The sequence below is a fragment of the Antennarius striatus genome, chromosome 13 (genome assembly GCF_040054535.1).
Source record: "Antennarius striatus isolate MH-2024 chromosome 13, ASM4005453v1, whole genome shotgun sequence".
In the NCBI taxonomy this organism is placed as follows: domain Eukaryota; kingdom Metazoa; phylum Chordata; class Actinopteri; order Lophiiformes; family Antennariidae; genus Antennarius; species Antennarius striatus.
In genome coordinates this window covers 7,732,665-7,755,448 of record NC_090788.1, presented here as the reverse complement: position 1 = coordinate 7,755,448, position 22,784 = coordinate 7,732,665, and the positions used below count along the sequence as shown (strand labels likewise).

General features: G+C 39.3%; 1 protein-coding gene across 2 annotated transcripts in view; it reads left to right on the top strand.

Annotated features, from left to right (window-relative positions):
* Nucleotides 1-22,784, top strand: part of LOC137606302 (unconventional myosin-XVIIIa-like) — a 49,545-nt gene that overhangs the window by 3,173 nt on the left and 23,588 nt on the right. Inside the window, exons 4-26 of one of the 2 annotated variants that reach the window (XM_068331505.1) lie at nucleotides 957-1,046; nucleotides 1,280-1,351; nucleotides 2,042-2,068; nucleotides 2,769-2,822; nucleotides 3,657-3,744; nucleotides 4,259-4,365; nucleotides 4,453-4,629; nucleotides 4,761-4,971; nucleotides 5,058-5,200; nucleotides 5,402-5,502; nucleotides 5,605-5,668; nucleotides 6,248-6,392; nucleotides 8,598-8,768; nucleotides 9,528-9,618; nucleotides 10,004-10,196; nucleotides 11,770-11,856; nucleotides 13,695-13,833; nucleotides 14,028-14,187; nucleotides 14,296-14,482; nucleotides 15,283-15,508; nucleotides 15,686-15,795; nucleotides 17,339-17,404; nucleotides 18,953-19,081. In XM_068331505.1, the coding sequence (XP_068187606.1) occupies nucleotides 957-1,046; nucleotides 1,280-1,351; nucleotides 2,042-2,068; nucleotides 2,769-2,822; nucleotides 3,657-3,744; nucleotides 4,259-4,365; nucleotides 4,453-4,629; nucleotides 4,761-4,971; nucleotides 5,058-5,200; nucleotides 5,402-5,502; nucleotides 5,605-5,668; nucleotides 6,248-6,392; nucleotides 8,598-8,768; nucleotides 9,528-9,618; nucleotides 10,004-10,196; nucleotides 11,770-11,856; nucleotides 13,695-13,833; nucleotides 14,028-14,187; nucleotides 14,296-14,482; nucleotides 15,283-15,508; nucleotides 15,686-15,795; nucleotides 17,339-17,404; nucleotides 18,953-19,081 (2,838 nt within the window). The remainder of the gene's footprint in view (nucleotides 1-956; nucleotides 1,047-1,279; nucleotides 1,352-2,041; nucleotides 2,069-2,768; nucleotides 2,823-3,656; nucleotides 3,745-4,258; nucleotides 4,366-4,452; nucleotides 4,630-4,760; nucleotides 4,972-5,057; nucleotides 5,201-5,401; nucleotides 5,503-5,604; nucleotides 5,669-6,247; nucleotides 6,393-8,597; nucleotides 8,769-9,527; nucleotides 9,619-10,003; nucleotides 10,197-11,769; nucleotides 11,857-13,694; nucleotides 13,834-14,027; nucleotides 14,188-14,295; nucleotides 14,483-15,282; nucleotides 15,509-15,685; nucleotides 15,796-17,338; nucleotides 17,405-18,952; nucleotides 19,082-22,784) is intronic. The other variant, XM_068331506.1, reaches the window with a different exon arrangement.

Below are 22,784 nucleotides of genomic sequence, written 5' to 3'. Positions count from 1 at the left end.
TTTATATGTAGGGATTGTCATAGAACGTTGTTGAATTCTTGACTTCAACACAGTGTATTTCAGAGAACAAGTAAAATTAAAACTACAGTTGTATGTGATGTTTTAAAAAGTTTTTAGCTGCACAATCCCAACTTGGAATTACAATTCAGATGAGACACAATGAAAAATATTGACACTAGTCCCACTCTTGCAGCCATCCATCCATATACTGTCAATACCGCTTCTTCCGGTGTCATGGAATGCTGGAGCCTATCCCAACCGACTAGGGGCATGAGGCAGGGTACACTCCGGGCTCTACGCCAGTGCACCGCGAACCCACATGCAGACAAGCAAACATTCGCACACCCTCACACCTACGGGCAATTTGAGAGTGACCCACTTGCCTGAAGTGCATGTTTTTGGAGGTGGTTGGAAGCTGGAGAACCTGGAGAGAACCCACGCATACACAGGGGAACATGCAAACTCCGTACAGAGCGGGACTCAAACCACAAATCGCCTTGCTGTGCGGCGACAGTGCGACCCACTGCACCACCGTGCCGCCCGTTACATACAATTACAGAGAAAAGTTATATAACACAATTAAATTTCAGTTGCTACTCCTGGATTCTTTGAATGTTGGTGCAGTTGTTGTAGACAACTGAGAATGCTGTCATTATTTGCGACAGATTGTTGCTTAAGCAACCGCTGACAAGCCAAAACCCTGAACCATTAGTCCTTGCCTGCTGTGCTCAATGATCCGTTTTTTAAATAGTCTTCTTTTCCCTTACTTATTTCCTAGTTGAATTGATTTGAAAATTGAATTCGTTTTAAAAACCGTCTTTCAAGTTGAATGCTGTCCTGAATGTGTGAAAAGAAAACACACATGAATGTCATTCTCATTGTCATCTTTCCATCTCTGTGTTTGCATCTTTGTCTGAAAAACTGCTTGTGTGAACATTTGTATGTATTGTGTAAAGGTAAAGGAGACACCTTGTCCCTCGGCGGCCCCCATTAATAAGCCATCCCCTGTTGAATTGCTGCAGGCGCAGTCTGAACTGAATAAACAGGTGTGTGATCATTTGACTGCAAATGTACACATAATGGAGTATGTGTGTGCATGTGTGTGTGTGTGTTTCTTACAATCAAACATTGACATTACATGAAATGCTTGTGTATCCCATCAGTTTTCTGTTTGTCTAAACAATTATAACACCATAATAATTAATATACCACATGTTATAACAATTACTTCTGGATCATCGCTTTTGGTTTAAAACCTGGCCCTGCTATCCAAATGTAGGTCCCAGAGCTGGTTCCCACTGAAGAAGATTACAAACGTGTGAGGAGGATCTTCAGCGCTGGTGGCAAAGATGTAATGTCACTCACTGTACAATTGCCTGGTTTGCACCTGCCATGCTTCAATACGGTCTCCGCTTGCCTCAGCCAATTTCTGGCTCCTCCAAATTTGGGGAAATGTGTCTGGAGAAGACCTAAATCTGTGCAGGCCTTTCCAGTTACAAGATTTCTCTGCATTGATGGGCAGTTGGTGTGAAATCTGAAACTTTGAGAACAGATAATTACTGAGATTAGGAGAATAAAGACTTATTTGGCAATGTGGGCTGTATGTAATTCAATTAAGTGTTGATGGAAAAATGCTCATTGCTTTTTTATGCAGTCATAATCATTCTTTGTCTTGATCAGTAATTTCAGTTTAGACAACAATATGACTCCGTGTATCCTTTGAAGTGACTTGATGCTGAATTTAATTCAGTTCATTTAGTTCATCATTGTCTTCCATTCATTCTCTCATATTAATTGATGAGGAAGTTCAGAGGATTATCTTTGCTCTGTGTGACAATGTTCTTTGTCCATTGTGAATATTTTAGCAATACACAGAAGTTCTTCACTCAGTCTAGTGAATTTGAAAGGCCCTTCTTTGTATTCCCTCTGCTTGCTCTGATGTCGTATTGTCTCAATTTATGTCTCATGTCTCTGCTTTCCGTTTTCTGTGGGTCACTGGATGCTGACTTGCTGCTGTCCTCTTTGTTGCTTGCATGGTCAGTTTGCCAAGCGCCACCAGCCTGCTAAGGTACACCCTGCTTGCCTCACTTCCTTGCTTGCTTAATCCCCCTGTGATTAGTTACTCTCTCAACTTCTTTACATGCGCCTCCTTATCTTTGTAACCAGGTTATATTCCAGGTTCATGTGCCTGGAATGTGATAATGCAGTGTATCCCATAGGTTTGGTTAAGGAACTCTTGAGCAGATTTTTGCTGAATTCATGTTTCAAATGAGCAGAATGTGTTACTGTTGATTGTTCTTCGTGTGTCTGCTTTTATTTGAAAATAACATCTATGAATCCTCTAGAAATTCATCATTTGTTTGCAGTATTTTTGTCACATTACATGAAATCCTTACAGAGAACTGAGCTATCTCTAGCAAAGTTCCTTGGTGTTACCTATTACAGTGCATTCCTTTCCGTGTGCAAGTAATCCAGTTAACTGTGACTGTCAATATGAGTGAACATGAATTTCCCCACAAAGCCACACTACACTTTAATGCACCTCGTAATCTCTGTTCATTAATGCAATTATATTCAAATGCTGTTTGGTGATGTACTCAAAAGACTTGCTAGAAAGACTGCTCACGTTGCTCGACTTACATATTGCTGTGTTGGAATGCTACCGTATTTGCGTTACATAATTGACTAATTTGAAAATCTTTGTTAGAATTCATCACTAAAAATATTACCCCCTCTGCTCTTTTCCTTCTTCTTCCCTCCATTTCTAGCATGTTGAGGACCCTGTGGCCATCCTTCAGGCAGCACACTCGGCTGCAGCTAAGGTCAGACCACAGCGACATCTGATTATAGCTCTGGTTGCATCCTGTCAAATTATAGTGCAATATTTGTTTTATAGTATTCCTGTGTGATAAACCTTTTAATTGTTGGGGTAATGACCCAGGATAGTCAATCTCACCACCACCATCCATAACGTTTTGAGTTAAATCAGTGCCTGTAAGTTCCAGTAAAGGAAAGTGAGAAAAGAATTATGGATTCAGCTCTTTATCTACTTCAATATTCATGTATTTGGAATAATGCCCATTCTTCCATCCACTGTAACAACTGTTTGGAAGTAGTTAATTGTGCAGTTATTACTTGTGTGAATGTGTAATTGACAAAATGTGACACGGAAGCACAATATTGGGGGAAAAATTGTGAATCCCTCTATCTGGAACCCACCACATGCCAATGCCTTCCACTAATTTTCATGAAACTCAGTCAGGTAGTTTTTGTATAATCCTGAAAAGACAACAACAGCAACAACGATTGTATACCTTATATGCAGTCTTGATGTAGTGCTTCCATATTTATTATGCTCATGTGATTGCTCGTACGAGGAAGTTTTTTATTATTGGAGAGTGAGTCAGCATGTGATTAACACCAGATGCTTCACTTGACTTGGTTGTTTGCCGTGAAATTATTTTGATGTTTTTTTTCTGAAGTCATTTATTTTAGTCAATGTGATGACTGCCACATGTGAATACGAGCTGCACGCCAACCCATCCTCATAGAAGTGTCATCTGTAGAATCCTGTTGGAAGTCCATTATTCAGTTAATCTTTAAGTGTTCAACAGTTTATAATACTTCACTCTGTCTTGGTTTATCTATTCTAACAGGGGAAGACTGAAGAGCAGATAATAGCAGAGAGAGTCTGGTATAACACACAGAAAGTATGGCTTGTCCACAAAGACGGGTTTTCTTTGGGTAAGTAAAAACTTCTTTATTCAGATATACTTTTGTGTATCCATGACTCTTTTGTATATATTTACTATTAAAAGTAAACCACAGTTTAAATCAATGAACCCTGACCAGATTACTGTATTTTACTTCAGGCACTTTGTAATCAGACTCAACACAGCACTCAGCATGCTTTTTTTGTAGATATTACTATTTTTGAAATGTTGCACTTCACTGTACATGCATAAGACAAACCCCTTGCAGTCAGGTTGAGATCTTATGTCCTTTAAATTATCCCACAACTGATAATTAACTTTAATGAACTTTAATGAAATCTTGCACACTTTATGCACATATATCAAATGATTACAACTCTGTGAATACTGTACAAATAATTTATATCAAGTAACCTGCATCATTTTGTACTCCAGTGTAAATTTCTTGATCACAATGCAGATATAAGGGTCAGATTCTCTATATGCGTTCACATACGTAGCCAAAAAAAGTTGATTCTGATTCATGACTGACTGTGTTGATGCAGCGACCCTCCTGAAGACGGGCGCAGGCAGTTTGCCTGAAGGGAAGGTAAAAATCCGCCTGGAGAGTGATGGATCTTTGTTGGATGTGGATGAAGATGATGTTGAGAAGGTACAATATTTAATCATCGAGTCAGCCCTGAACCACATCAGTTACACACTGAGTGTGTATGTCATCCTGTCTGACTTTGAATTCTAGGCAAACCCTCCCATGTTCGACCGGGTGGAGGACCTGGCCTCTCTGCAGTATTTGAATGAGTCGAACATGATGCACTCCCTGAGGCAGCGGTACGGTGCAAACCTGGTGCACACCTATGCCGGGCCCAACATGGTGGTCATTAACCCCGTTAGCACCCCCTCGATGTACTCTGAGAAGGTAGCCAGCAGCCTGTGCGAATTGTGAAGCCTTTTTGAATAACAGACTATCTACAAGAAGATATGTATAACCTCTTTGCTATGGGGCTGCCCTTTTCTTCCACTCCTTCATCTGTCTTTGTTTTCTTCCAGGTGATGCAAATGTTCAAGGGCTGTCGGAGGGAAGACACCGCACCTCACATTTACGGCATGGCACAGGCCGCCTACAGGAACCTCCTGACCACTCGTCAGGATCAGTCCATTATCTTGCTTGGCAAAAGCGGCAGTGGCAAAACCACCAACTGTCAACACATCATCCAATACCTGCTCACCATTGCTGGCAGTACCAACAAAACATTCTCCTGTAGGTTTGAGAGAACTCAAACTCATCAAGAATTTAAATATGCTGTAGTGTGTTTGAAGAGTGGATTTTTTCTATGCTCTCTGCAGGTGAGAAATGGCAGGCGGTCTACACAGTTTTGGAAGCATTTGGGAATGCTTCTACCTGTATGAATGGGAATGCCAGCCGCTTCTCCCACATTGTTTCTTTGGACTTTGATCAGGCAGGTCTGGTGACCTCAGCCTCTATCCAGGTACAAAGACACATTTTATTATTCCAGTCACTGGTGTCAGTTTCTAACTCATGCATATCTGTTATGATAGCAGACAATGGGGGTCATAAACTATAGTAGATTCTCACTCAACTATAGCAGCTTTGCTATTCTGCATATTTACTCTAACTATAAATTTTATTGCTGATTATGCTAATATAATCTTCTGCTGTGGCTCTGCAGACTATGCTTCTGGAGAAGATGAGAGTGACAAGGAGACCAGAAGGAGAGTCCACTTTTAATGTCTTTTACTATCTGATGGCTGGACTAGACAGCTCTCTTAGGTCAATAATAATACTATTACACCATATTTATTCTGGATTAATATACTGTAGGCATTAGGAGACATCATGTTGATGTGTTCTGTGTTCCGATTTCTTCATCAGGACTGAGCTGCACCTCAACCACTTTGCTGAAAACAGTGCATTCAAAATCATGCCTCAGACTAAGGTAAACACCACTAGATGTTTTTGAACAACCAGAAATGAAATGGTAATTAAATTTACCTTTCTATAGTAATGAAGCTGCGTCTGGCTTGATTAGCTAAAATAAATCTCCATTTGACCGATGCTGTTAGCACACCAATGCTAACAGCTAAAATATTAATATTAAAATATTAGATTTCTATTTACTATCTCAAAGGACAGGTATGTGGCATTTAAGAGAAGAAATGGAGCAAGCATAACATTTCTATTCACTTATTCTTATGTAAAGTTTTCATCACCTCAGAATGAGCATGTTGTACTGGTAGTGGGTAAAGGTTCCCTTCTACTCAGTCCACTGTGATTTGCTGCCATATTTCTACCCAGACTACAGCAGACAGACTGTATACTAGGTCATTTTAAGCAGTGATCGTGCAGTAGCATCACAGAGAGGACTGTTCACTGCCTCTTGTTTGTCTACAATGAACAAAACAGCAGTGGAGTAACAACGCCCCGTTGTGTGATTTTAAACAACACACCGGTGTTCTGCGCAGAAGTGTCAGCCTGGTGTGAGAAAATAAATTTGGATATATGTGCTATCTGTCAGGCAGAGGATAAGCAGCGGGCCTCCCAGCAGTTTGCCAAGCTGCAAGCAGCCATGAAGGTTCTGGGCATCGGTGTTGATGAGCAGAGGGCCTTCTGGCTTGTCCTTGGGGCCATCTACCATCTTGGTGCTGCAGGAGCCACCAAGGGTAGGATTCCTCACCAATTTCTTTTTCATATCACACCTGCAGTACTACTCACATGGATAATCTCAGTTATAATACACCAACTGGCTTCAAGATGCTAATGGTTGGCCTTAATATTATCATTATGAAACAAGTAGAAGGGCAAAAATAACAACTTTTAGCTAAAATGGTTTGTTCACACTGCGTATAATCTCCTAAATCTAATCTATCTCACTGTACTGTAGGTAACATTCAGTGTGATGTAAGCAGCTGTAATCCTGATAACTGAATAATGCATTTGCTCTATTTCCATATTACCAAATTAAAATAGAATGCAACTTTTGAGCTTCAGACATCTCCTGCTAGCTCTCTTTTTCATAGCTTGTGCTGTCATGAAGTCTTACATACAGCAGGTAAGGTGACACTGTTGATAGCAGATCCTTGTGAATGATTAGACAAACAAATCAATGTTTGTGCAACACCAGCTGATATTACTGGGGGACTAACAGACTTTAAGTACTAGGAGATGCTTTCACAGCTCATGCAGAGACAAAAATCTGATTTGGATTTTATCCTGTCACAAGAAGGCATTTGAGGACAAATGGAGACATGGCACCCTCTTATACACAAAAGATTTCCAAATGTCTGTGATGCTGTGCTTTTGTATGATGACACCTAAAGTAATCGGCCTTCCATTGTATTCTACTTTCAATTTAAGATTGTGTATTTGAATTGACTGAAACTGTCAAAATAATTTTCTTATAATTGTTGAGGTTACTATAACTTTCGCTGACAAAGTTTAGAATCTTCTGTTAGTTAGTTATTTGAATTCTTTTTGCATTCTATCTATTTGAATTCATTTTGTGCAAATTTAGTCAAACCATGAATAGTGTCTTGTAAAATGCTGATCAGTTAATCGATGTCTCTTTTTCCCCTTTTAGAAATTTCACAGCATATCAGTTATTATATACTACATACAAATCACACAGAAATAATGGCAGCAGTAACTCTATTTCTTGTGTTTCAGTCATGTTTCTTCATTCTGTCTTTGCTGCACTTGCCAGTACTTATTCAGGATTGCTTGCCAAATAATTTTCAGTTGATCTGCTCCAGTTTGCTGCCAGTCTTTTTGATGGCAGTACACCATTCAGGAACATTTTCTGGGCATATAATCTACTATTTGGACATAAGAGAACTTTGTATTGATCTCGTAATTACACACAGCAGATCTCCTAATATATTATGGGTCAAATGTTAAGAAGATTATTTCATTACATTTACCCAACATAATGAATATTGACATGGATATTCATTCATTTTATTCTGGAATCATTCTCACAGTACAAAAGACTTTTCTTGCCATAATTTCTTAGTCTTTTTACTGTGACGCAGATGATAAAACTATAAAACAATGTACGCTGACTTATGCTGTAGTTCCACAGTACAACACAAGAGGACAGCACTGATCTCTAAACAACAAACAGAAAAGTACAGATAAAATGAACTTGATTTTCACTGTATACTGTAATGTCATAACTTATATCTAACAGAAATAGAATAAATAATGCCCTGAATCCTTTTTAAGAACATCTAGAGGGTTTCTATAGTTTTTGAACATTTAAGACCTTTATACTCCTTTATGTTTTATTCAACAAATCAATAAGATAAGAAAAGCCAATGTCCTCTTTGTGATGTTTGTCCAGAATTTAAATAATTATGGAAGGAAATATCTATAAAAGCAAATATTTAAATAGATTTCCTTGCCTATTGCCTATCAGCAGGAAAAATATGCAGGGTGTCTGCAGCTGTGATGAAACAGATAAATCCACTACTCTGTGTGAAATCCCCCAGTTTCTGACTTAGTCTTAGAGGATACAACTGATGTTTCTGCTCTAATATGCATTTTTCCTTCACTGAGTGACTAGTTTAAAGAGAAAGGTGTTTCCAAAACTGTTTCCCTCACAAAATTAGTTGTGTGCTCTAATTGGAAGTTTTGCTTTCATTCTCCAGAACACATAATGAGCAATTATCACGTTGGCTTCACAGGCTTTTTGGAATAAAACTTAACTAGGATGTTTTTATTGTATGTTAGCACCAGCTGTGTTGATGTCAGCTTGACCAGACAAATCCTACCCTGTCAGACAAGGTTGTCACAAAGCCACTGGGCTACCCATGTGCCTGAGGAAGCTGGCAGGAGGGCTAATGGAGGTTTTCATGCATGTGTCTCAGCTGGCAGGAAACAATTTACACGTCATGAGTGGGCTCAGAAAGCAGCCTACCTGCTGGGCTGCACCTTGGAGGAGCTCTCCTCCTCCATCTTCAAGCACCAGACCAAGGGCACCCTGCCCAGAGCCAGCTCCGTTCGCCAGGCTTCTGAGGAAAATGGCGCAGCAGATGCAGGTACTCTACAGACACATTTGCCTACGCGGCGCCGCCCCCCCCCCATCTCACCACACCCCCTCTTTCTCACTCTTTCCTCTGTTTCCACACACACACATGCATACATACATATATGCATCACCTGAGGAAAAGTGCATGCTGTGGAAGAAAAAATTTAACTTGTTAATGAATGTGGCTATTGATGCATAAGTATCCACGCGATGTCAGGACAAGCAATCTTCTCTCTCTCCTTTTCATTCATTGTCCTTGAAATGATGATTGTCTCGCATTGATTTTTCACACATGTGCAGGTGTTCTGACTTGCGTCAAGATCACCAGTCACTTTGAAGGGCAGTCTGTCACAGAGGGGATGAACAGAATTCAGTTCCGTTCCATATTTCCTGTATCTCTCCTCACACAATCATGTGCATGCACGTTTGAAAATATCCGTCAGGTGCAAAAAAATTACTTTTTTGATGAATTAGGAGAGCTTAACAGGTAGGTATTGTTGCTCGTCACAGACATGAGTATATGCTTTTTGATCTATCCAATTCGGATCTACCCGGTCTCAGTGGAACTGTTCTTCTGTGACTTTTTTTTTCAGCAGTTTATGCTTTTGAGTGCAATATCTACTTTTATGATGCTATTCTACATTCTGTAGGAGACAAATATTGTGTCCATATTTTTACTGTTGCTTTCACGTTATTGTTTGTTGATGGAGATATTGTTGTAAACTGACTGTTTCTGACTTGTTCTATGTCTGGTTGCCTCTTATAACAGGAGCCAAGGCTACAGCTGCAGAGTGTTTAGAAGCCATGGCGTCTGGGCTTTATTCTGAAGTCTTCACTATCCTTATTTCTCTCATAAACCGGTCAGTATTTGTGATCCTTTCTGAAATTGAAGATATCATTTTTTTGACTGTGTGTGTATATACTGGAAGCATGCGGATGTACTTCGTATTATAGTAAGCTAAAATTAGCATATCTGATATCATCCCAAACCATCTCAAATACAGTTTTAGGTTACCACAATATTGGAAGGAAGTGATTTAAAAATATACAAAGCTGTTTAAAATTTAAGGCTCGATTTTAGGTTGCTTGTAGGATTACATATAATGAGGGTTAAAGTTAGGGATGTGGTGCAGAGAGCTAAGGTTAAAGCAAAGAGTTGTGCACTCTGAATGTAATCAATAAAATATTGCCTGAAGTATCACAGTGCTAATGTTTGTGTATGTGTGTTTGCCCTGTTTGCTTTAGGGCCTTGAAATCTAGCCAACATTCCTTGTGCACTCTGCTCATTGTGGACACACCAGGCTTCCAAAACCCCAGGCTGGCTAAGCGCGAGTGCAGCGCAACCTTTGAAGACCTATGCCACAACTACACCCAGGAACGCCTGCATGCCCTCTTCTATCAGCGGACCTTCATTCAAGAGCTGGAGAGATACAAAGAGGTAAGGACGCGGAATTGAATGCACAACGCATACAAATGGCTTCACTCTCATTGTCTCTTTCTTCTTCTCCCCTTGTCCTATCTCTCTCCCTTTGTCTGGTGCTTTCTCTCAGATATATCAACTCCAATAGAGAATGTGTACATATACGAGATAAACTATCACACCCACCTGTCACAAGCCGTGACAAGCTGAGTTCATGTGTTTAGACCCTCTCATTAGTGATGCCAGTCTTTGCCTCCTCTGCTGAGATGAAAGTAAAGTCACTCACAACTGCCTTTGGGAGAATTGCCCAGCTGCACAGCAGTGATGTTGCTGTCTAATGAATGAACAATTTTTCTTCTGTCCTCCAGTGATTTCCATCTAGCAATACCAGACCACAACAATTGGAGACATTTAAAGATAAATATTAGACATTTTGGTTTCTTGCAAGCATAAATAAATCCACCCGATACTGCAGCCCCAAACTCTAATTTCAGAAGTCATATTTAAAGCTCGGCTGACTGAACATTAAAGTTGAACAGAAAAATCCTAATAATAGCACTTTTTAATACTCTGAACAAGGATCCCAGGATTACTGATCCTCTTGCCGCTGACATCCCTTGACTGGGAGAAAGGGAATTGAATTGGAAGCAAAATTATGTATTGCTTTATTCTGCGTGTCGCATATGTCTCATCGGTCTATCTTCAGAACATAAGAAGTCGTGAAACAGTCATTGAAAAGCAGACCAAACTCATTTTAACCGTCACACATTATCAACAATAGCGACGAGAGATGGGTTAAACTGTGATACATACAGTTGGAATACTTTCTATTCATGGCTTAAGTGATGTGAGCACCGAAACGGTAGATATTTTTCATATTTTCTCTATACACTGACTTATCATCGAGCTACTTTATATAAACAGTCAAGTCTGTCACGGCCACACTATTAGCACGCCCACATCTTCCATTCATAATGCACTTTGTCACTGTGAGCTTCTGCATACCTGTTTTGCTCTAGTGAAGGTAATTTAATGTACTTATTTCAATGTTACCACAGGAATGCCTTTATCTGCAACAGTAATCAAATCCTACGAGTTTCCATTTAACTGTATCAAAAACAGTCTAAATGCCAAATGTTCTTGTTATTGTAATACATTTGCTGTGGATTTTAGATTTCTTATGTCTAATATGCTTTTCATTTCAGTATCCATGAAACAGACATACTCTAAAAGGGAACAAAGATTTTGAATCATTTGGATGAGTGACATCTGTATGTACAAAGGAAACAATACTGGCTTCTCTTTTTACATGGGTAAAACCCAGTACTAAAAAACAAGTATTATTAGTTATCTGTTATATGGTAGAATAATTTCCGTTAGGTCTACATATTTTTCAGTTTTATCAAGGCAATTATCAGAAACCAAAGATACTCAGTTTTATGTCTTTATTTGCTTGATTTTTAAGTTTCCTTTAGTTTTATCATGAGACAAAAGCATCACATTTGCATCTTGTGTTGAATATTTAGATTTCCTGTTGTTTTGCATCATCATAAGTCATTAAGAGTCTGTCAATCTGCCTGTCTTCCCTCAGGAGAACATAGAGCTTGCTTTAGATGACACAGCACCCAGCGCATCACTGTCTGTTTCAGTGGTAGACCAAGCCTCCAGCCAATCACTGGTAAGTTCTGTACTGTGTCTGCTGTCTTTATTACTGCCTCAAGTGTCTTTATTCACAATTCTTGTGTTGTTTCCAACAACATAATAATGTTGCTGTTAACACTTGGATCCCTTTCATAGTCATATTTTAACATGATGTTATCTAAGCGAAACAATGGATCTCCTTGATCACCATCCAAAGTTTTACTTTTTAGATAGAAAGGTGTTTGGCAGAGAATCGAAAGAGAGGGTAGGAGAAGGAAAAGAAAGGTTACAGCATTGACTTCAAGAAGGAAAATCAATGTTTGGCCTTTGCAGCGTGTGATGTGTACCATGGAAACAGAAATGGCAGAGTTTACAAAGTCATAGATCACGTTGGTATAATTCCAGTGTGTTTGGTTTGATCGCCTCACATTTTAACAGGTCCGCACTCTAATGGGCATGTCATCATAAGCAGTGAACTGGAGCACATCAAACTATAAACCAAAGAAAAAGAAAACACAGATTCATCAAAGTCATTGTGAAAGTCAACGATAAAAATCTGCTGCTTAGAATAAAAAAGCATTTTTTATAAAACGTGAATTTGACTCGAATTTCTTTCCTCTTGTTGAAACTCAGATTTATGTTATTGCAAACAGCCTTGGTAGACCTAGTTGTCACATGTCCCTGTTGAAATGATACTCTTATGTGTTGTATTTGAAGTAGGTGCCGTGTGCATTGCTGATAAAGATGTCTCAAGCGTAACTTCCTGATAGCTGTTAAACACTTTTTGGTTTTGAGCTCCCTGGGTTGATTCAGGCATTTGCCGTCCTTACCATGCCCTGGTGTAGAGCTCATCCACACAACCACAGTGGCTTAGCTTAATTGCCTTTCAACAAAATGTGGATCATTTCAACCTCAACTTTTCACTAAATCTAGCATGTCTTTCATTTCTTACTGAAGAAAAGCCCAGTTAAGTCACATTTACCTGCTTGGGAACACAGACACAACAAAGACCTTATTAATGCTAGAGTGGGTTTTATTTCGTCTTCTGTGTTCACACTACTCGTAATACTAATTGTATTACTTTTTAATCCCTTATCCCCCAACACTCATATGTAGTGGGGGATATTCATGATGCGTATTCATGAACTCCCTTTTGTTTCCATTTCAATTAGAGCGAATAGCTTAACTGATGATGCCATTATAGCAGCAACTGCTGGAGGCTCGAAATGCTTTTGAAACTTTAATTTCTGATGCTGGTGTTAATATTAGGCCTGTCACAACTGTCTCATGTTGGGGAAAAAACATAGAGTAAAATTAATCTCACTGATTTTTAATGGAATATGATTTTAGAAAATAGCAAGGACTAGTGGAGTTTTAGTAGCAGCATCAACAGAATGTGGAGGAACAACATATCTCATATTATCTCTTGAGATATCCATTGAGGCTTGCATGCCAACCAGCAAGCCAATCTCCCCCTGTCTCGTAATGCCACTTCACACAAAAGGGGAAGTAAATATGACATTTTCTACCTACTTTCTCCTATTTTTACAATATATTGCATGATTTGGCCAAAATAAATTTATTCCCTACTTAAAATGTGAAAATATTCTTTTGGATCAAGGCTGAAATATTTGATGATGATCTAAAATGATTTATCAGTGCTCTAAAAGTAGCGAGAAAAGCTAAATGTTAATTTGTCAAGGTTTGTGAGTCATGTTTTAATGGCTGTTGATACTAAAGTCAGGATAGCCATTAGGTCATTTGTAAGTATAGTCTAAAATTCTTGAGGGACTGAAAATAAAACAGAACATTTTCTGTTCACATTAGCATTGCACTAAGTACCTTTGTGAATATGTATATACATTAATTTGACAGGTAAGGGCAGGTGGAACGGATGAGGCAAGGGGCCTGCTGTGGCTGATGGAGGAGGAGGCCCTCCAGCCAGGGGGATCAGAAGAAACCCTGTTGGGACGTCTCTTTAGCTACTATGGACCTGCTGAAGGCGAGAGTAAAGGCAAGTAGAAGATTTGAGGCCCTGGGCACATGGCAGCTTTACTTATGATCATAAGGTAGCATGGACTTAAGTACTTCTCTCATCATTCTTTATTATCAATGTAACAGTGAACTTCATGTGGTGCTGTGTTCATAAGTCTCTGCATGTGAACAATGACCAATGGGAGCTCACCGTATCTCCTACATTTACATCAGGTCACACTTGCCTCTTGAAGAGCGAAAAAGATAATCACTTCCTGCTGGGTCACGGTCATGGCACTGAATGGGTGGAGTACGATGCCTGTGGGTGGCTGAACTATGCCAAACAGAATCCTGCCTGTAGTAATGCTGCAAACATCCTGCAGGAGTCCCAGAAGTAAGTATCAACCAGGGAGAGTGTGTCCTTTGGGGGCTGTCACAAAACGTGATTCCTTTAGAATCACCTTTTGCAAAACTTTTGGATGAGGTAGTGTGTCTATTGCAGGAAGATCATCAACACATTGTTCTTGAGCCGAGCAGGTGGAGCAACTGTTCTTTCAGGCTCCATTGCAGGCCTTGAAGGTGTTTCCCAGTCGTCCTTGCGACGGGCCACTAGCATGAGGAAGACCTTCACCACAGGCGTCACTGCAATGAAGAAGAAGTCCTTGTGCATCCAGATTAAACTCCAAGTGGTAAGAAAAAGGGATGAATATGATCCGTCAGTCAACTATTCTTTTATGTGTTTGCTGGCTTGTTTTCCCAAGCACTGTAAAAATCACCATCCCAGTCTTCACATTTTGCATTCTTTTTTTCCTGGTTCATATGGTAGAAATAAGTCCCCATTTCCTTGATCAAACAGTGAAAATATTGTCTTGCTCATCTGCTGTTTGACTTCAACAAAGTCCCCGCTGGCTGGATCATCCCATTCTCAGAGTTATAGTTCTTTTTGCAGCTGCTATAAATACCTCTTTTCCCAGACTTCACAAGATATGGTCTCAGGGACTGTTTGCAAACCAAGTGTGGTGACCAGCACTGTTCACTGAGAAGGTGGATGAGTTTTGCCCTTTTGTCCACAGTGACTTGACATGACCTAAGGTTGCATACCAGGAACAATTTAGGTAGCTGTAGGGCCACTAGCTCCAACTGCGTTAACAGTATGTATACAAAAATAAATCATAGCAAAGATCATGAGCAGCAGTCGTTGGGTCTAGTTACTTGATGTGCTGTCTTATATGTGTCTGTTTATGTCTATATGTATGTACTGTATTTTTTTTTCAAAATTGTCTGTTTTGCCTCCTGTATTTTAAAACAGTCAGGCTGATTCCAGATTGGAGATAGAACCTGCATGTGCATTTTACTAAATTATCTTGTTAGACCGAAAAAGGATAAGATTTGGTTGTTTTAAAGTGCTGATTGCGTACAAAGAATAATTCACTGTATTAGACAGATCTATTCGTTATCTGAATGCTTTAACCTGCTCTGTTTTTGCCAGGATGCTCTCCTTGATATGGTGCGGAGGTCCAGGATTCACTTTGTTCACTGCATATTGCCTAAGGCAGATGCCCTCAAGGCTCTTAGTGGATCCTTGTTCAAAGCAGGGGAATGCGAGGCTCAAGGGGAGTCTGGAGATCCGAACTTAATGCAGTTGGATGTAGCCTTGCTCCGTGCTCAGCTGCGTGGCTCCAAGTTGCTTGATGCTCTTCGGATTTACAGGCAAGGTGAGCCAGCTGCATAAATCACACAACAATGACATGTATAGATGACAAGATGCCCTTGTCCAATTGTATTTAAGAAAATAAATCTAACCCAGTTTATAAAATTGCTCCCCAAACACTGATTAGACTCTTTGAACACTCTCAGAATATAATTTTGTTATTCAATACTGACCTTCGCAGGTTACCCTGATCACATGGTGTTCTCAGAGTTTCGGCGACGCTTTGATGTTCTGGCGCCGCACCTCACAAAGAAGCATGGGAGGAATTACATTGTGAAGGACGAGAAGAGAGTAAGTCAATCAGGGAGAGAGGAGGAAAATGTACAGCTCTCCTTGCATCTGAACAGCAGCTAAGATTAATGTTGTGAAGAGGCAGCTTCATTACATCTTCCCCTGATTCGTCAGCAGCCAACTGACAGAGAAATAAACCCTCATTCATCAGAGCCATTGCAATGATCTAATCAACTTAACCTTATCAGTATCATGCCTGTTAAAGAGGCAGAACACTATTGTGGTTGTAGAAGTAGAGTGGTACCTCTACTTACAAAATTAATTGGTTCCTGAAGAAATTATGTAAGTAGAAATTTACGTAAGTAGAGACACGTTTTCCATGCAAATGCCCTAATCCGTTCCTAGCCCCAAAAAATTCAGACATAAATGTTTTATAAAGCATAAAAATGCATCAAAACATATAACAAATACATGTTATGATTAGATTATTACACAATAAATGAGAGTCAATAAGTATTTGTTGTGAAATAAGAAAGCCATAAATTGTAGATATGAAAAATCTGACAATATGTAGTTTTTACTCTTAAGCTCCTCCCAGTGTTTCCCCCCCCCCACTGGTGACTGTTTATACCACTGAATCAAGCAGGAACCAAGATTAATTCAGACATTTTCTCTGATTATGCAAAAACTGTTGAACCGGTTTCCACAAAAACTGTGTGGATTCAGTCAGATTGGTGCTAGCCTGGTCTGTGTCCTGTCTTTCCACAATGTTTTGTAGTCATCAGATACCCCAAAACAACTGTAGACCGATATGGAGACAAGGACAAAAATATAATCTCCTTGACTGAGGTAATAGTAAAAAATAAAACCTTGGGTAGAAGCTGTTTTTCATATTTGTTGTAAAAGTTTTGTTGTTTTTTCTAAGTGAGGATGTGCTCTGAATTGGTCCTCTACCAGGGAGAGGAACCAGTTGAAGTACAGTGAAGATAAAAAGAATGCAAAGTTTGTTTCTAGAGAGAAAATGTGAGAGAGAGTGAAAGAATGGGGTTAAAGAAGAGAAAAGCTTTTTTCCCCTGTGTCTGTACACTGGGGCTGAGTTTCTGTGGAAACACTGGCAAACAAAAGCCCCTCAGTGCTCGTGGTAAATCTCTCCTGGTGTAATCTAGATGTGTTCTTTCAGGCTGGAGGCTCAAGTAGCGAGAACAGGACTAACATTATACCTACAGTATACATGGGCTGTTAGACGGACAGGGAGAGGCTTCAGGCTGGCTCATGATCTACCTTTGTAAGGGTGTTCTATGTTCGAAGTTGCAGTAGGGCCAACACTACCAGGAGGTCATGAAGAATAATCCAGGACCAGGTGGATTATTGGGGACGAGTTGTAATTGGTTTGTGGTTGGGCGGTGCCTGAGAGGCCAAACAAGATCCCTATAGCAATAGAAGACAGGAAAACTAGCCTCAATCATTAGTTTAGTATGGCAACAGAGGGAAACTATGGACTCCTGAAGAGTTGAGAAACTAGTTGAAGTTCCCACGAGACCCAGTAGATAAAATTACATTTGTATGTGCGTGTGTTTTTGTGTACTTGTGTTCCTCAACCCAGGCTGTGGAGGAGCTACTGGAGTGCCTGGATTTGGAGAAGAGCATCTACCACATGGGTCTGAGTCGGGTAAGTAATGATTCTGTGTCTCAAACAAATGAGCAGCTGAAGACAAATAAATCTTTGCTGTGAATTGCTGTCAGTTTCGCTCCTCTTGAAGCTCCAATCCTTGAATGTTTTTAGGACACTGGTTGTCTGGGTGTGTGTGTCCTCCATTAAATCTGCCCCTCTTTGAGATTTTTTCGCCATCCTTTTTTGGGGAAATGCCAAGCCTTACCCCCTTCTTACAGCCTTTCAGCCAGCAGCTACCCATGATGCATGTCTCTACTCTGCCGAATGTGCGACAGTAATTCCCTCTTTCTTTTCAGGTCATTAGAGCAAATTCTCGCAAGTGATGGTCCTCTTTGTTTTTCACCATGACCGTTGTAATGCTATTTCAGTAAACAATGCCTGGCACACTAAGGTCTAATCCTATCATCTGGAAAAGTGGCCAATAGCCAAAAAGGAGTCAATGGATACAGTAATGTCCAAAACAGAGGAACTTATGCTTCCAGATATGTGCTGCACCCAGCTCACAAAAAGATTTGAAGACAGCTTTACATGGGTCCTCACTTAGAGAGTGAAATGTACTCAAAAGTGGAAAAATGCAGTTAACCATTAACAAAGCTTTCCTGCGTTTTCCGAACAATGTGCCTTATTTGCAAGTCAATTACGCTGGCCACAAATACCCCAAAACTGATGACAGTGTCACAGCATATTAAGATACGTGGAACTAGAGATCAGCACATGACTACAAACAGTAGCATTTAATACACATTTGAAAGTTCCAAATGAATCTGGAAATTGAAATTTTCAAAATTAGTTACAATTTTGGTTTTGCTCAACTCTGATTAGGTAATAAAAAAACTCTATTAAGTTGATGTCACTGAAGGCATCATCTCTCTCTAGCTGCTTTATCATTTTATAACTTCTGAATTGTTAATAAAGGCAACTCATCATCTATTCCATTTTGATCACTTGCGACCTTCATATCTACAATGCTTCAAAACACGTAGTCCCTGTGAAGTATAGACAGGCCGTGACATGATCTGTATCTATTGGAGGATTACCTGTGTTTTAACTTTGACCCAGATCGGATGCAAACACTTAATTGTCCAAGATAATAACTTCATCACAGCTTTTCACTTAGGTTAGACTGATTTGGTCATGGATTACACTGCTTTGTATTGATTTGCTGCTTTAGTGCTCTAATTCACCTTTAAAATCAGATCTCTGTTTGTTTTGCTCTTTTGCTCCACATTGAGCGAAGCCTCATGAAACTAAGATGTGATCATCGCATTAAAGATGATGACACTATCATCTAAGCTGTTTTACAAAATAAATTAAAGATTAAGTATGACACTGTCAGCTTTGTTTTGTTTGGTTTTGTCTTTTAATTTGATGTTTTAATTATTTATAGAATATGCAGTTCTGCTAGGCTTATTTTTCTGTCATTTTTTTGGGTGTGACTGTGGTAAATTTTTTATTGTTCTCTAGTCAATGATGTGTTTGTTCTTAAAAAAAATTAAAACAAAACAAGTAAATGATCTCATGTCATGTGTTTACGTTCTGCTGCAGTTGTTCTTCAGAGCTGGCACCTTGGCTAAACTGGAGGAGCAGCGGGACGAGCAGACCAAGCGTAATCTGACTCTGTTCCAAGCGTCCTGTCGAGGCTACCTGGCCCGGCAAGCCTTCAAAAAGAGAAAGGTGAGGAGGATGGGATCACATTGATGGATGGTGCTTAGTTTGAAGTTTGAGGCCGTCTAAACCCCAAATACAGCAAGAATGTATTCATCTAAATTCATTAATATGAAATGAATATAAATAAACTGTCTCTCTATATCACTTGGCATCCAAGCCATCATTTGAATGAAGGAAAATCAATATGATGACTTATACCTGAAGGCACAAATTTCCAAAGCAAAATAAATTTTGTTCTTGGAATGGAGGCAAAGTACAGTATATTTCAAGGTCTTTTTTGCCATTCGGCGGTTTAAAAAAAAAAAAGAAATTAGATGAGGATTGAAAGCTTCACAGGGATCAGGAGTTGAGAGTTCCTTGATTCGGGCTAATTATATTGCAGGTTTGATCTACTCTTAGAGTGAATGTATGCACCTCTGCTGTAAATCTTCATCTAATTAGAAATATGTTACTTAAGTCCATTACCCTCCTGTACCGTGATCCATCCAATCAGCTGCTCCGGAGCAGTGTTTAATAATGACATGTCCATTTGTGTTGCATTATCAAGCAGCTCCCCTTAAATGCAACCTCATTTGATGTCCTGCTGACTCAAACTCCCGTCTGCTCCACTCATCCTCCATTTTTATCCCAGCATGTGATGGGTCCATCTCTCTGAACCTCATACATGTCCTCTTTTGATATGTGGAGCAGCACAGTCCTTCTCCTTCCCTGTGATTACTACTTAAGTGAATGTGTTGCTTCAGCTGGCTAGTGATGAACCAGCAGACACAAATTGCTGCTCTACTGCAGTATGATATGCTGGTAGTGAGTAAATATCTTGTTTTCATGCCATCATATAGCAGTGAAACTGCTGAATTCTTTTCTTTGAAAAATGGCAAATCAGTATGTTGTTTATGTTCGGAAACTTTTGCACTGTAAGCATCCATCACTGTTTTAACCATAAGTGTGTGAGTAATACATGTTGGTTGAAAATGAGGCACAGAGAGAGGCCAGTTTATTTTCTTTATTAAGTTCAAAGGTCATTATTCACGCAATGAAGCAGTCTAAGGAGCTTGGGCCTCATAATCTGCTTGAACTAGGAGAAAATCAACAGCAAGAAAGCCATTCAAAATTGCCAGGCAGCCATGCAATTACAAAATCCATTAGCAAAGAGGCCAGTTTTTCCTCTGCCCCATATTCTCCCAATCTCCTGTAAATGCATCTGGAATAGAAGGCTGAGACTTTCTTTTTAATTTATCTTGAGGGTTTTTTTCTTTGGTCTCTAATTCAGTTTAGGTTGGTAGAAATACAAATTAATTGATTAATGTGATTAGAGCTGCTGAAAAATCTCTTTATTGGAAGATCAGATAATGTTAAAGCTTATTTAAGCACATGATTGTGCATATTGCTGTCATCATCGCTCCCATCTTATCTCAATATCACTAAATTTAACCCTGAATGCTTAAATCTAGGGTAATTAAAAAGTTGCTCACCACAAATATTTCTCAATAGCACTTAAGATGGATTGTGATATATTTCAAAGACCTACTTGCGCTATTTTCTCTTAGAATATTCTTACCTCTTCACCATTTACCTTTGTGCTAAATATTTAGCTATATGCTGGTTATCTAAGGTGAGCAGAAATACTAGAGACTGAATTATAAATCAAGCCTCTAGTCATTTCCATAATATAATTAAAGTTAGTTCTGATAACATCAGAGGATGATAGATCACTGATAAGATAGTTGGATAAAAATGCCGCTTGGGCTGATGTGTGTCTAAACATGTAACACAGTTCCACTTCAGTGTTTGGGGCAGTCTGGCCTTGCTCTATTTTTTCCAACAATACACTGATATGACAAGGCATAATTTAAAAGTTCTAAAACTATTAATATTAGTTTTAAAATCCTTAGCCCAATATCTGCAGAGGTAGATAAAGTGAAAAAAAGTTTGCTCTGTCCTTTTCTCATCCTTCTGTGACAAATATCACATTTTTATTTCATCATACTGTTACCTCTTGGAATGATTACCCGCAAGACATTTTTTCTGTTGGAACTCTTTTTTGTGTTGCACCTGATTCATTTAGCTTATGCCAAATAAACTGGACTGGCATGAGGCTGTGGTGGATTACTGCATTATTTTCAACTCTTTTTCTCACCATGTGGAAGATTTGCAGGCCATGTTGCTGCTCAGTCGGAATATACCATCATATAATAACATCCAATTGTGCTCTTGCTGTTACCCTGTTATCCCTTTGTGGAAATTGATTGGGCTCCAATGCCTCTTGCACGGCTTGTCGCTGCTATGGCAGATGATAATTTGCCTCTGGAACCATAGGAATGAGTTTTGTTGGAGCTTCTGATGTATGTGAATGTGACAGAAAGTCACTCAAAGTTCATTTGAGTGACAGTTCCTGGCATGTTTCCCCTGTGAAGCTGTGCGGAGCCCATGTGACATTAAACGGCGAATCCACAAATTCTTGTTTTTTCTTCCTCTTTTATTCGTCTCCTCAAAGGAACAATGTGACCTCTTAAAAGTGTGTTATTTTGCCTCAGCAGGCACTTACCACATTGGGAATATTGTCCTTCGGGTACCCTACAAGTGTTTTTTTTTGTTATTTGCATTCAAATCAGTGTAAAGCTGTATTCATAAAGGTAGCTTTAACCTTGTAATATTACACCTATTCATTTGAACCTTCTTCCTTCAACAGTGCTCACTGAATTTTAAGTAATACTTTCACGAGACAAGGGATTCTACTGGATAGCTCTTCCTTTTGAAACATGTAGTTTCATATTGAAGAAAACATGAATGCCTCCAACTGTAATGTAATGAATAGGCTTTGCATTTGTTTAAGGTATATATGGTTCCATAAATATGTCATATTATTTAACGTTTACATTTTGCGCATTTATTTAATAAACTCGTATGCTCAAGAGAGACCTGCATCATGCGGCAGCTCTCAAACTGTCATCTGATTCCTCACATGTATGCACACATGTTTGCATGCTTACCAATACACACACATCCCTGTGGAATGGAAGAGATTGCTAGAATGGGAAATATATCTTAGAATGAAAGCATTTTTCACAATGCAGTTTATATTTAATTTTTGTATGGGGTATTAATACCAAAATGTTTATTAAATGTCTAATGTATTTTTTTCAATTCATTTTAACTAAATGTGACAGATTTGCTCCATTTTGCTCCATGTTGAGGCTTCCGCTGTGTGGCAAATCCTAATTTGTCATAGCAAGTACCTTCAGGGTGAAATGTACCTGATGCTGGGTATTGTGTCGCTCTGATTGGGTTTGCCCATAATCTGCTGCAGCTAGAGAGCCCCATGCCTAAACGACGTGGAAAATGTGTTATACTTGGAATTAGCTGCCAACTTGCTTGATTTAATTAATCAAAAATTAGCTTCCAGCCTTGGAACACACTCTAGAGAAACTCTCCAGAGGAGGCTGGCAAGTCTTAGAATGGCTGCTAGCCCATTCACAGACAATATAATACAAAAATGAGGACTGAAATGTTTTCAAATATTGCTCATTGCTGCTGAGGATGATGTGATTGTACGTGACTTCAGTAAAGCACTTCTTCTACTGAGTAATTAAGATTTTTTTGGCATTGTTTCATTTTTCCCATAGGAGACCTGTGCATTACCCTGTACTCAAACCATCTGTTCTTATATTGTTTATGAAGTGAAACATCTTGCACCGGACATATTCCAGTT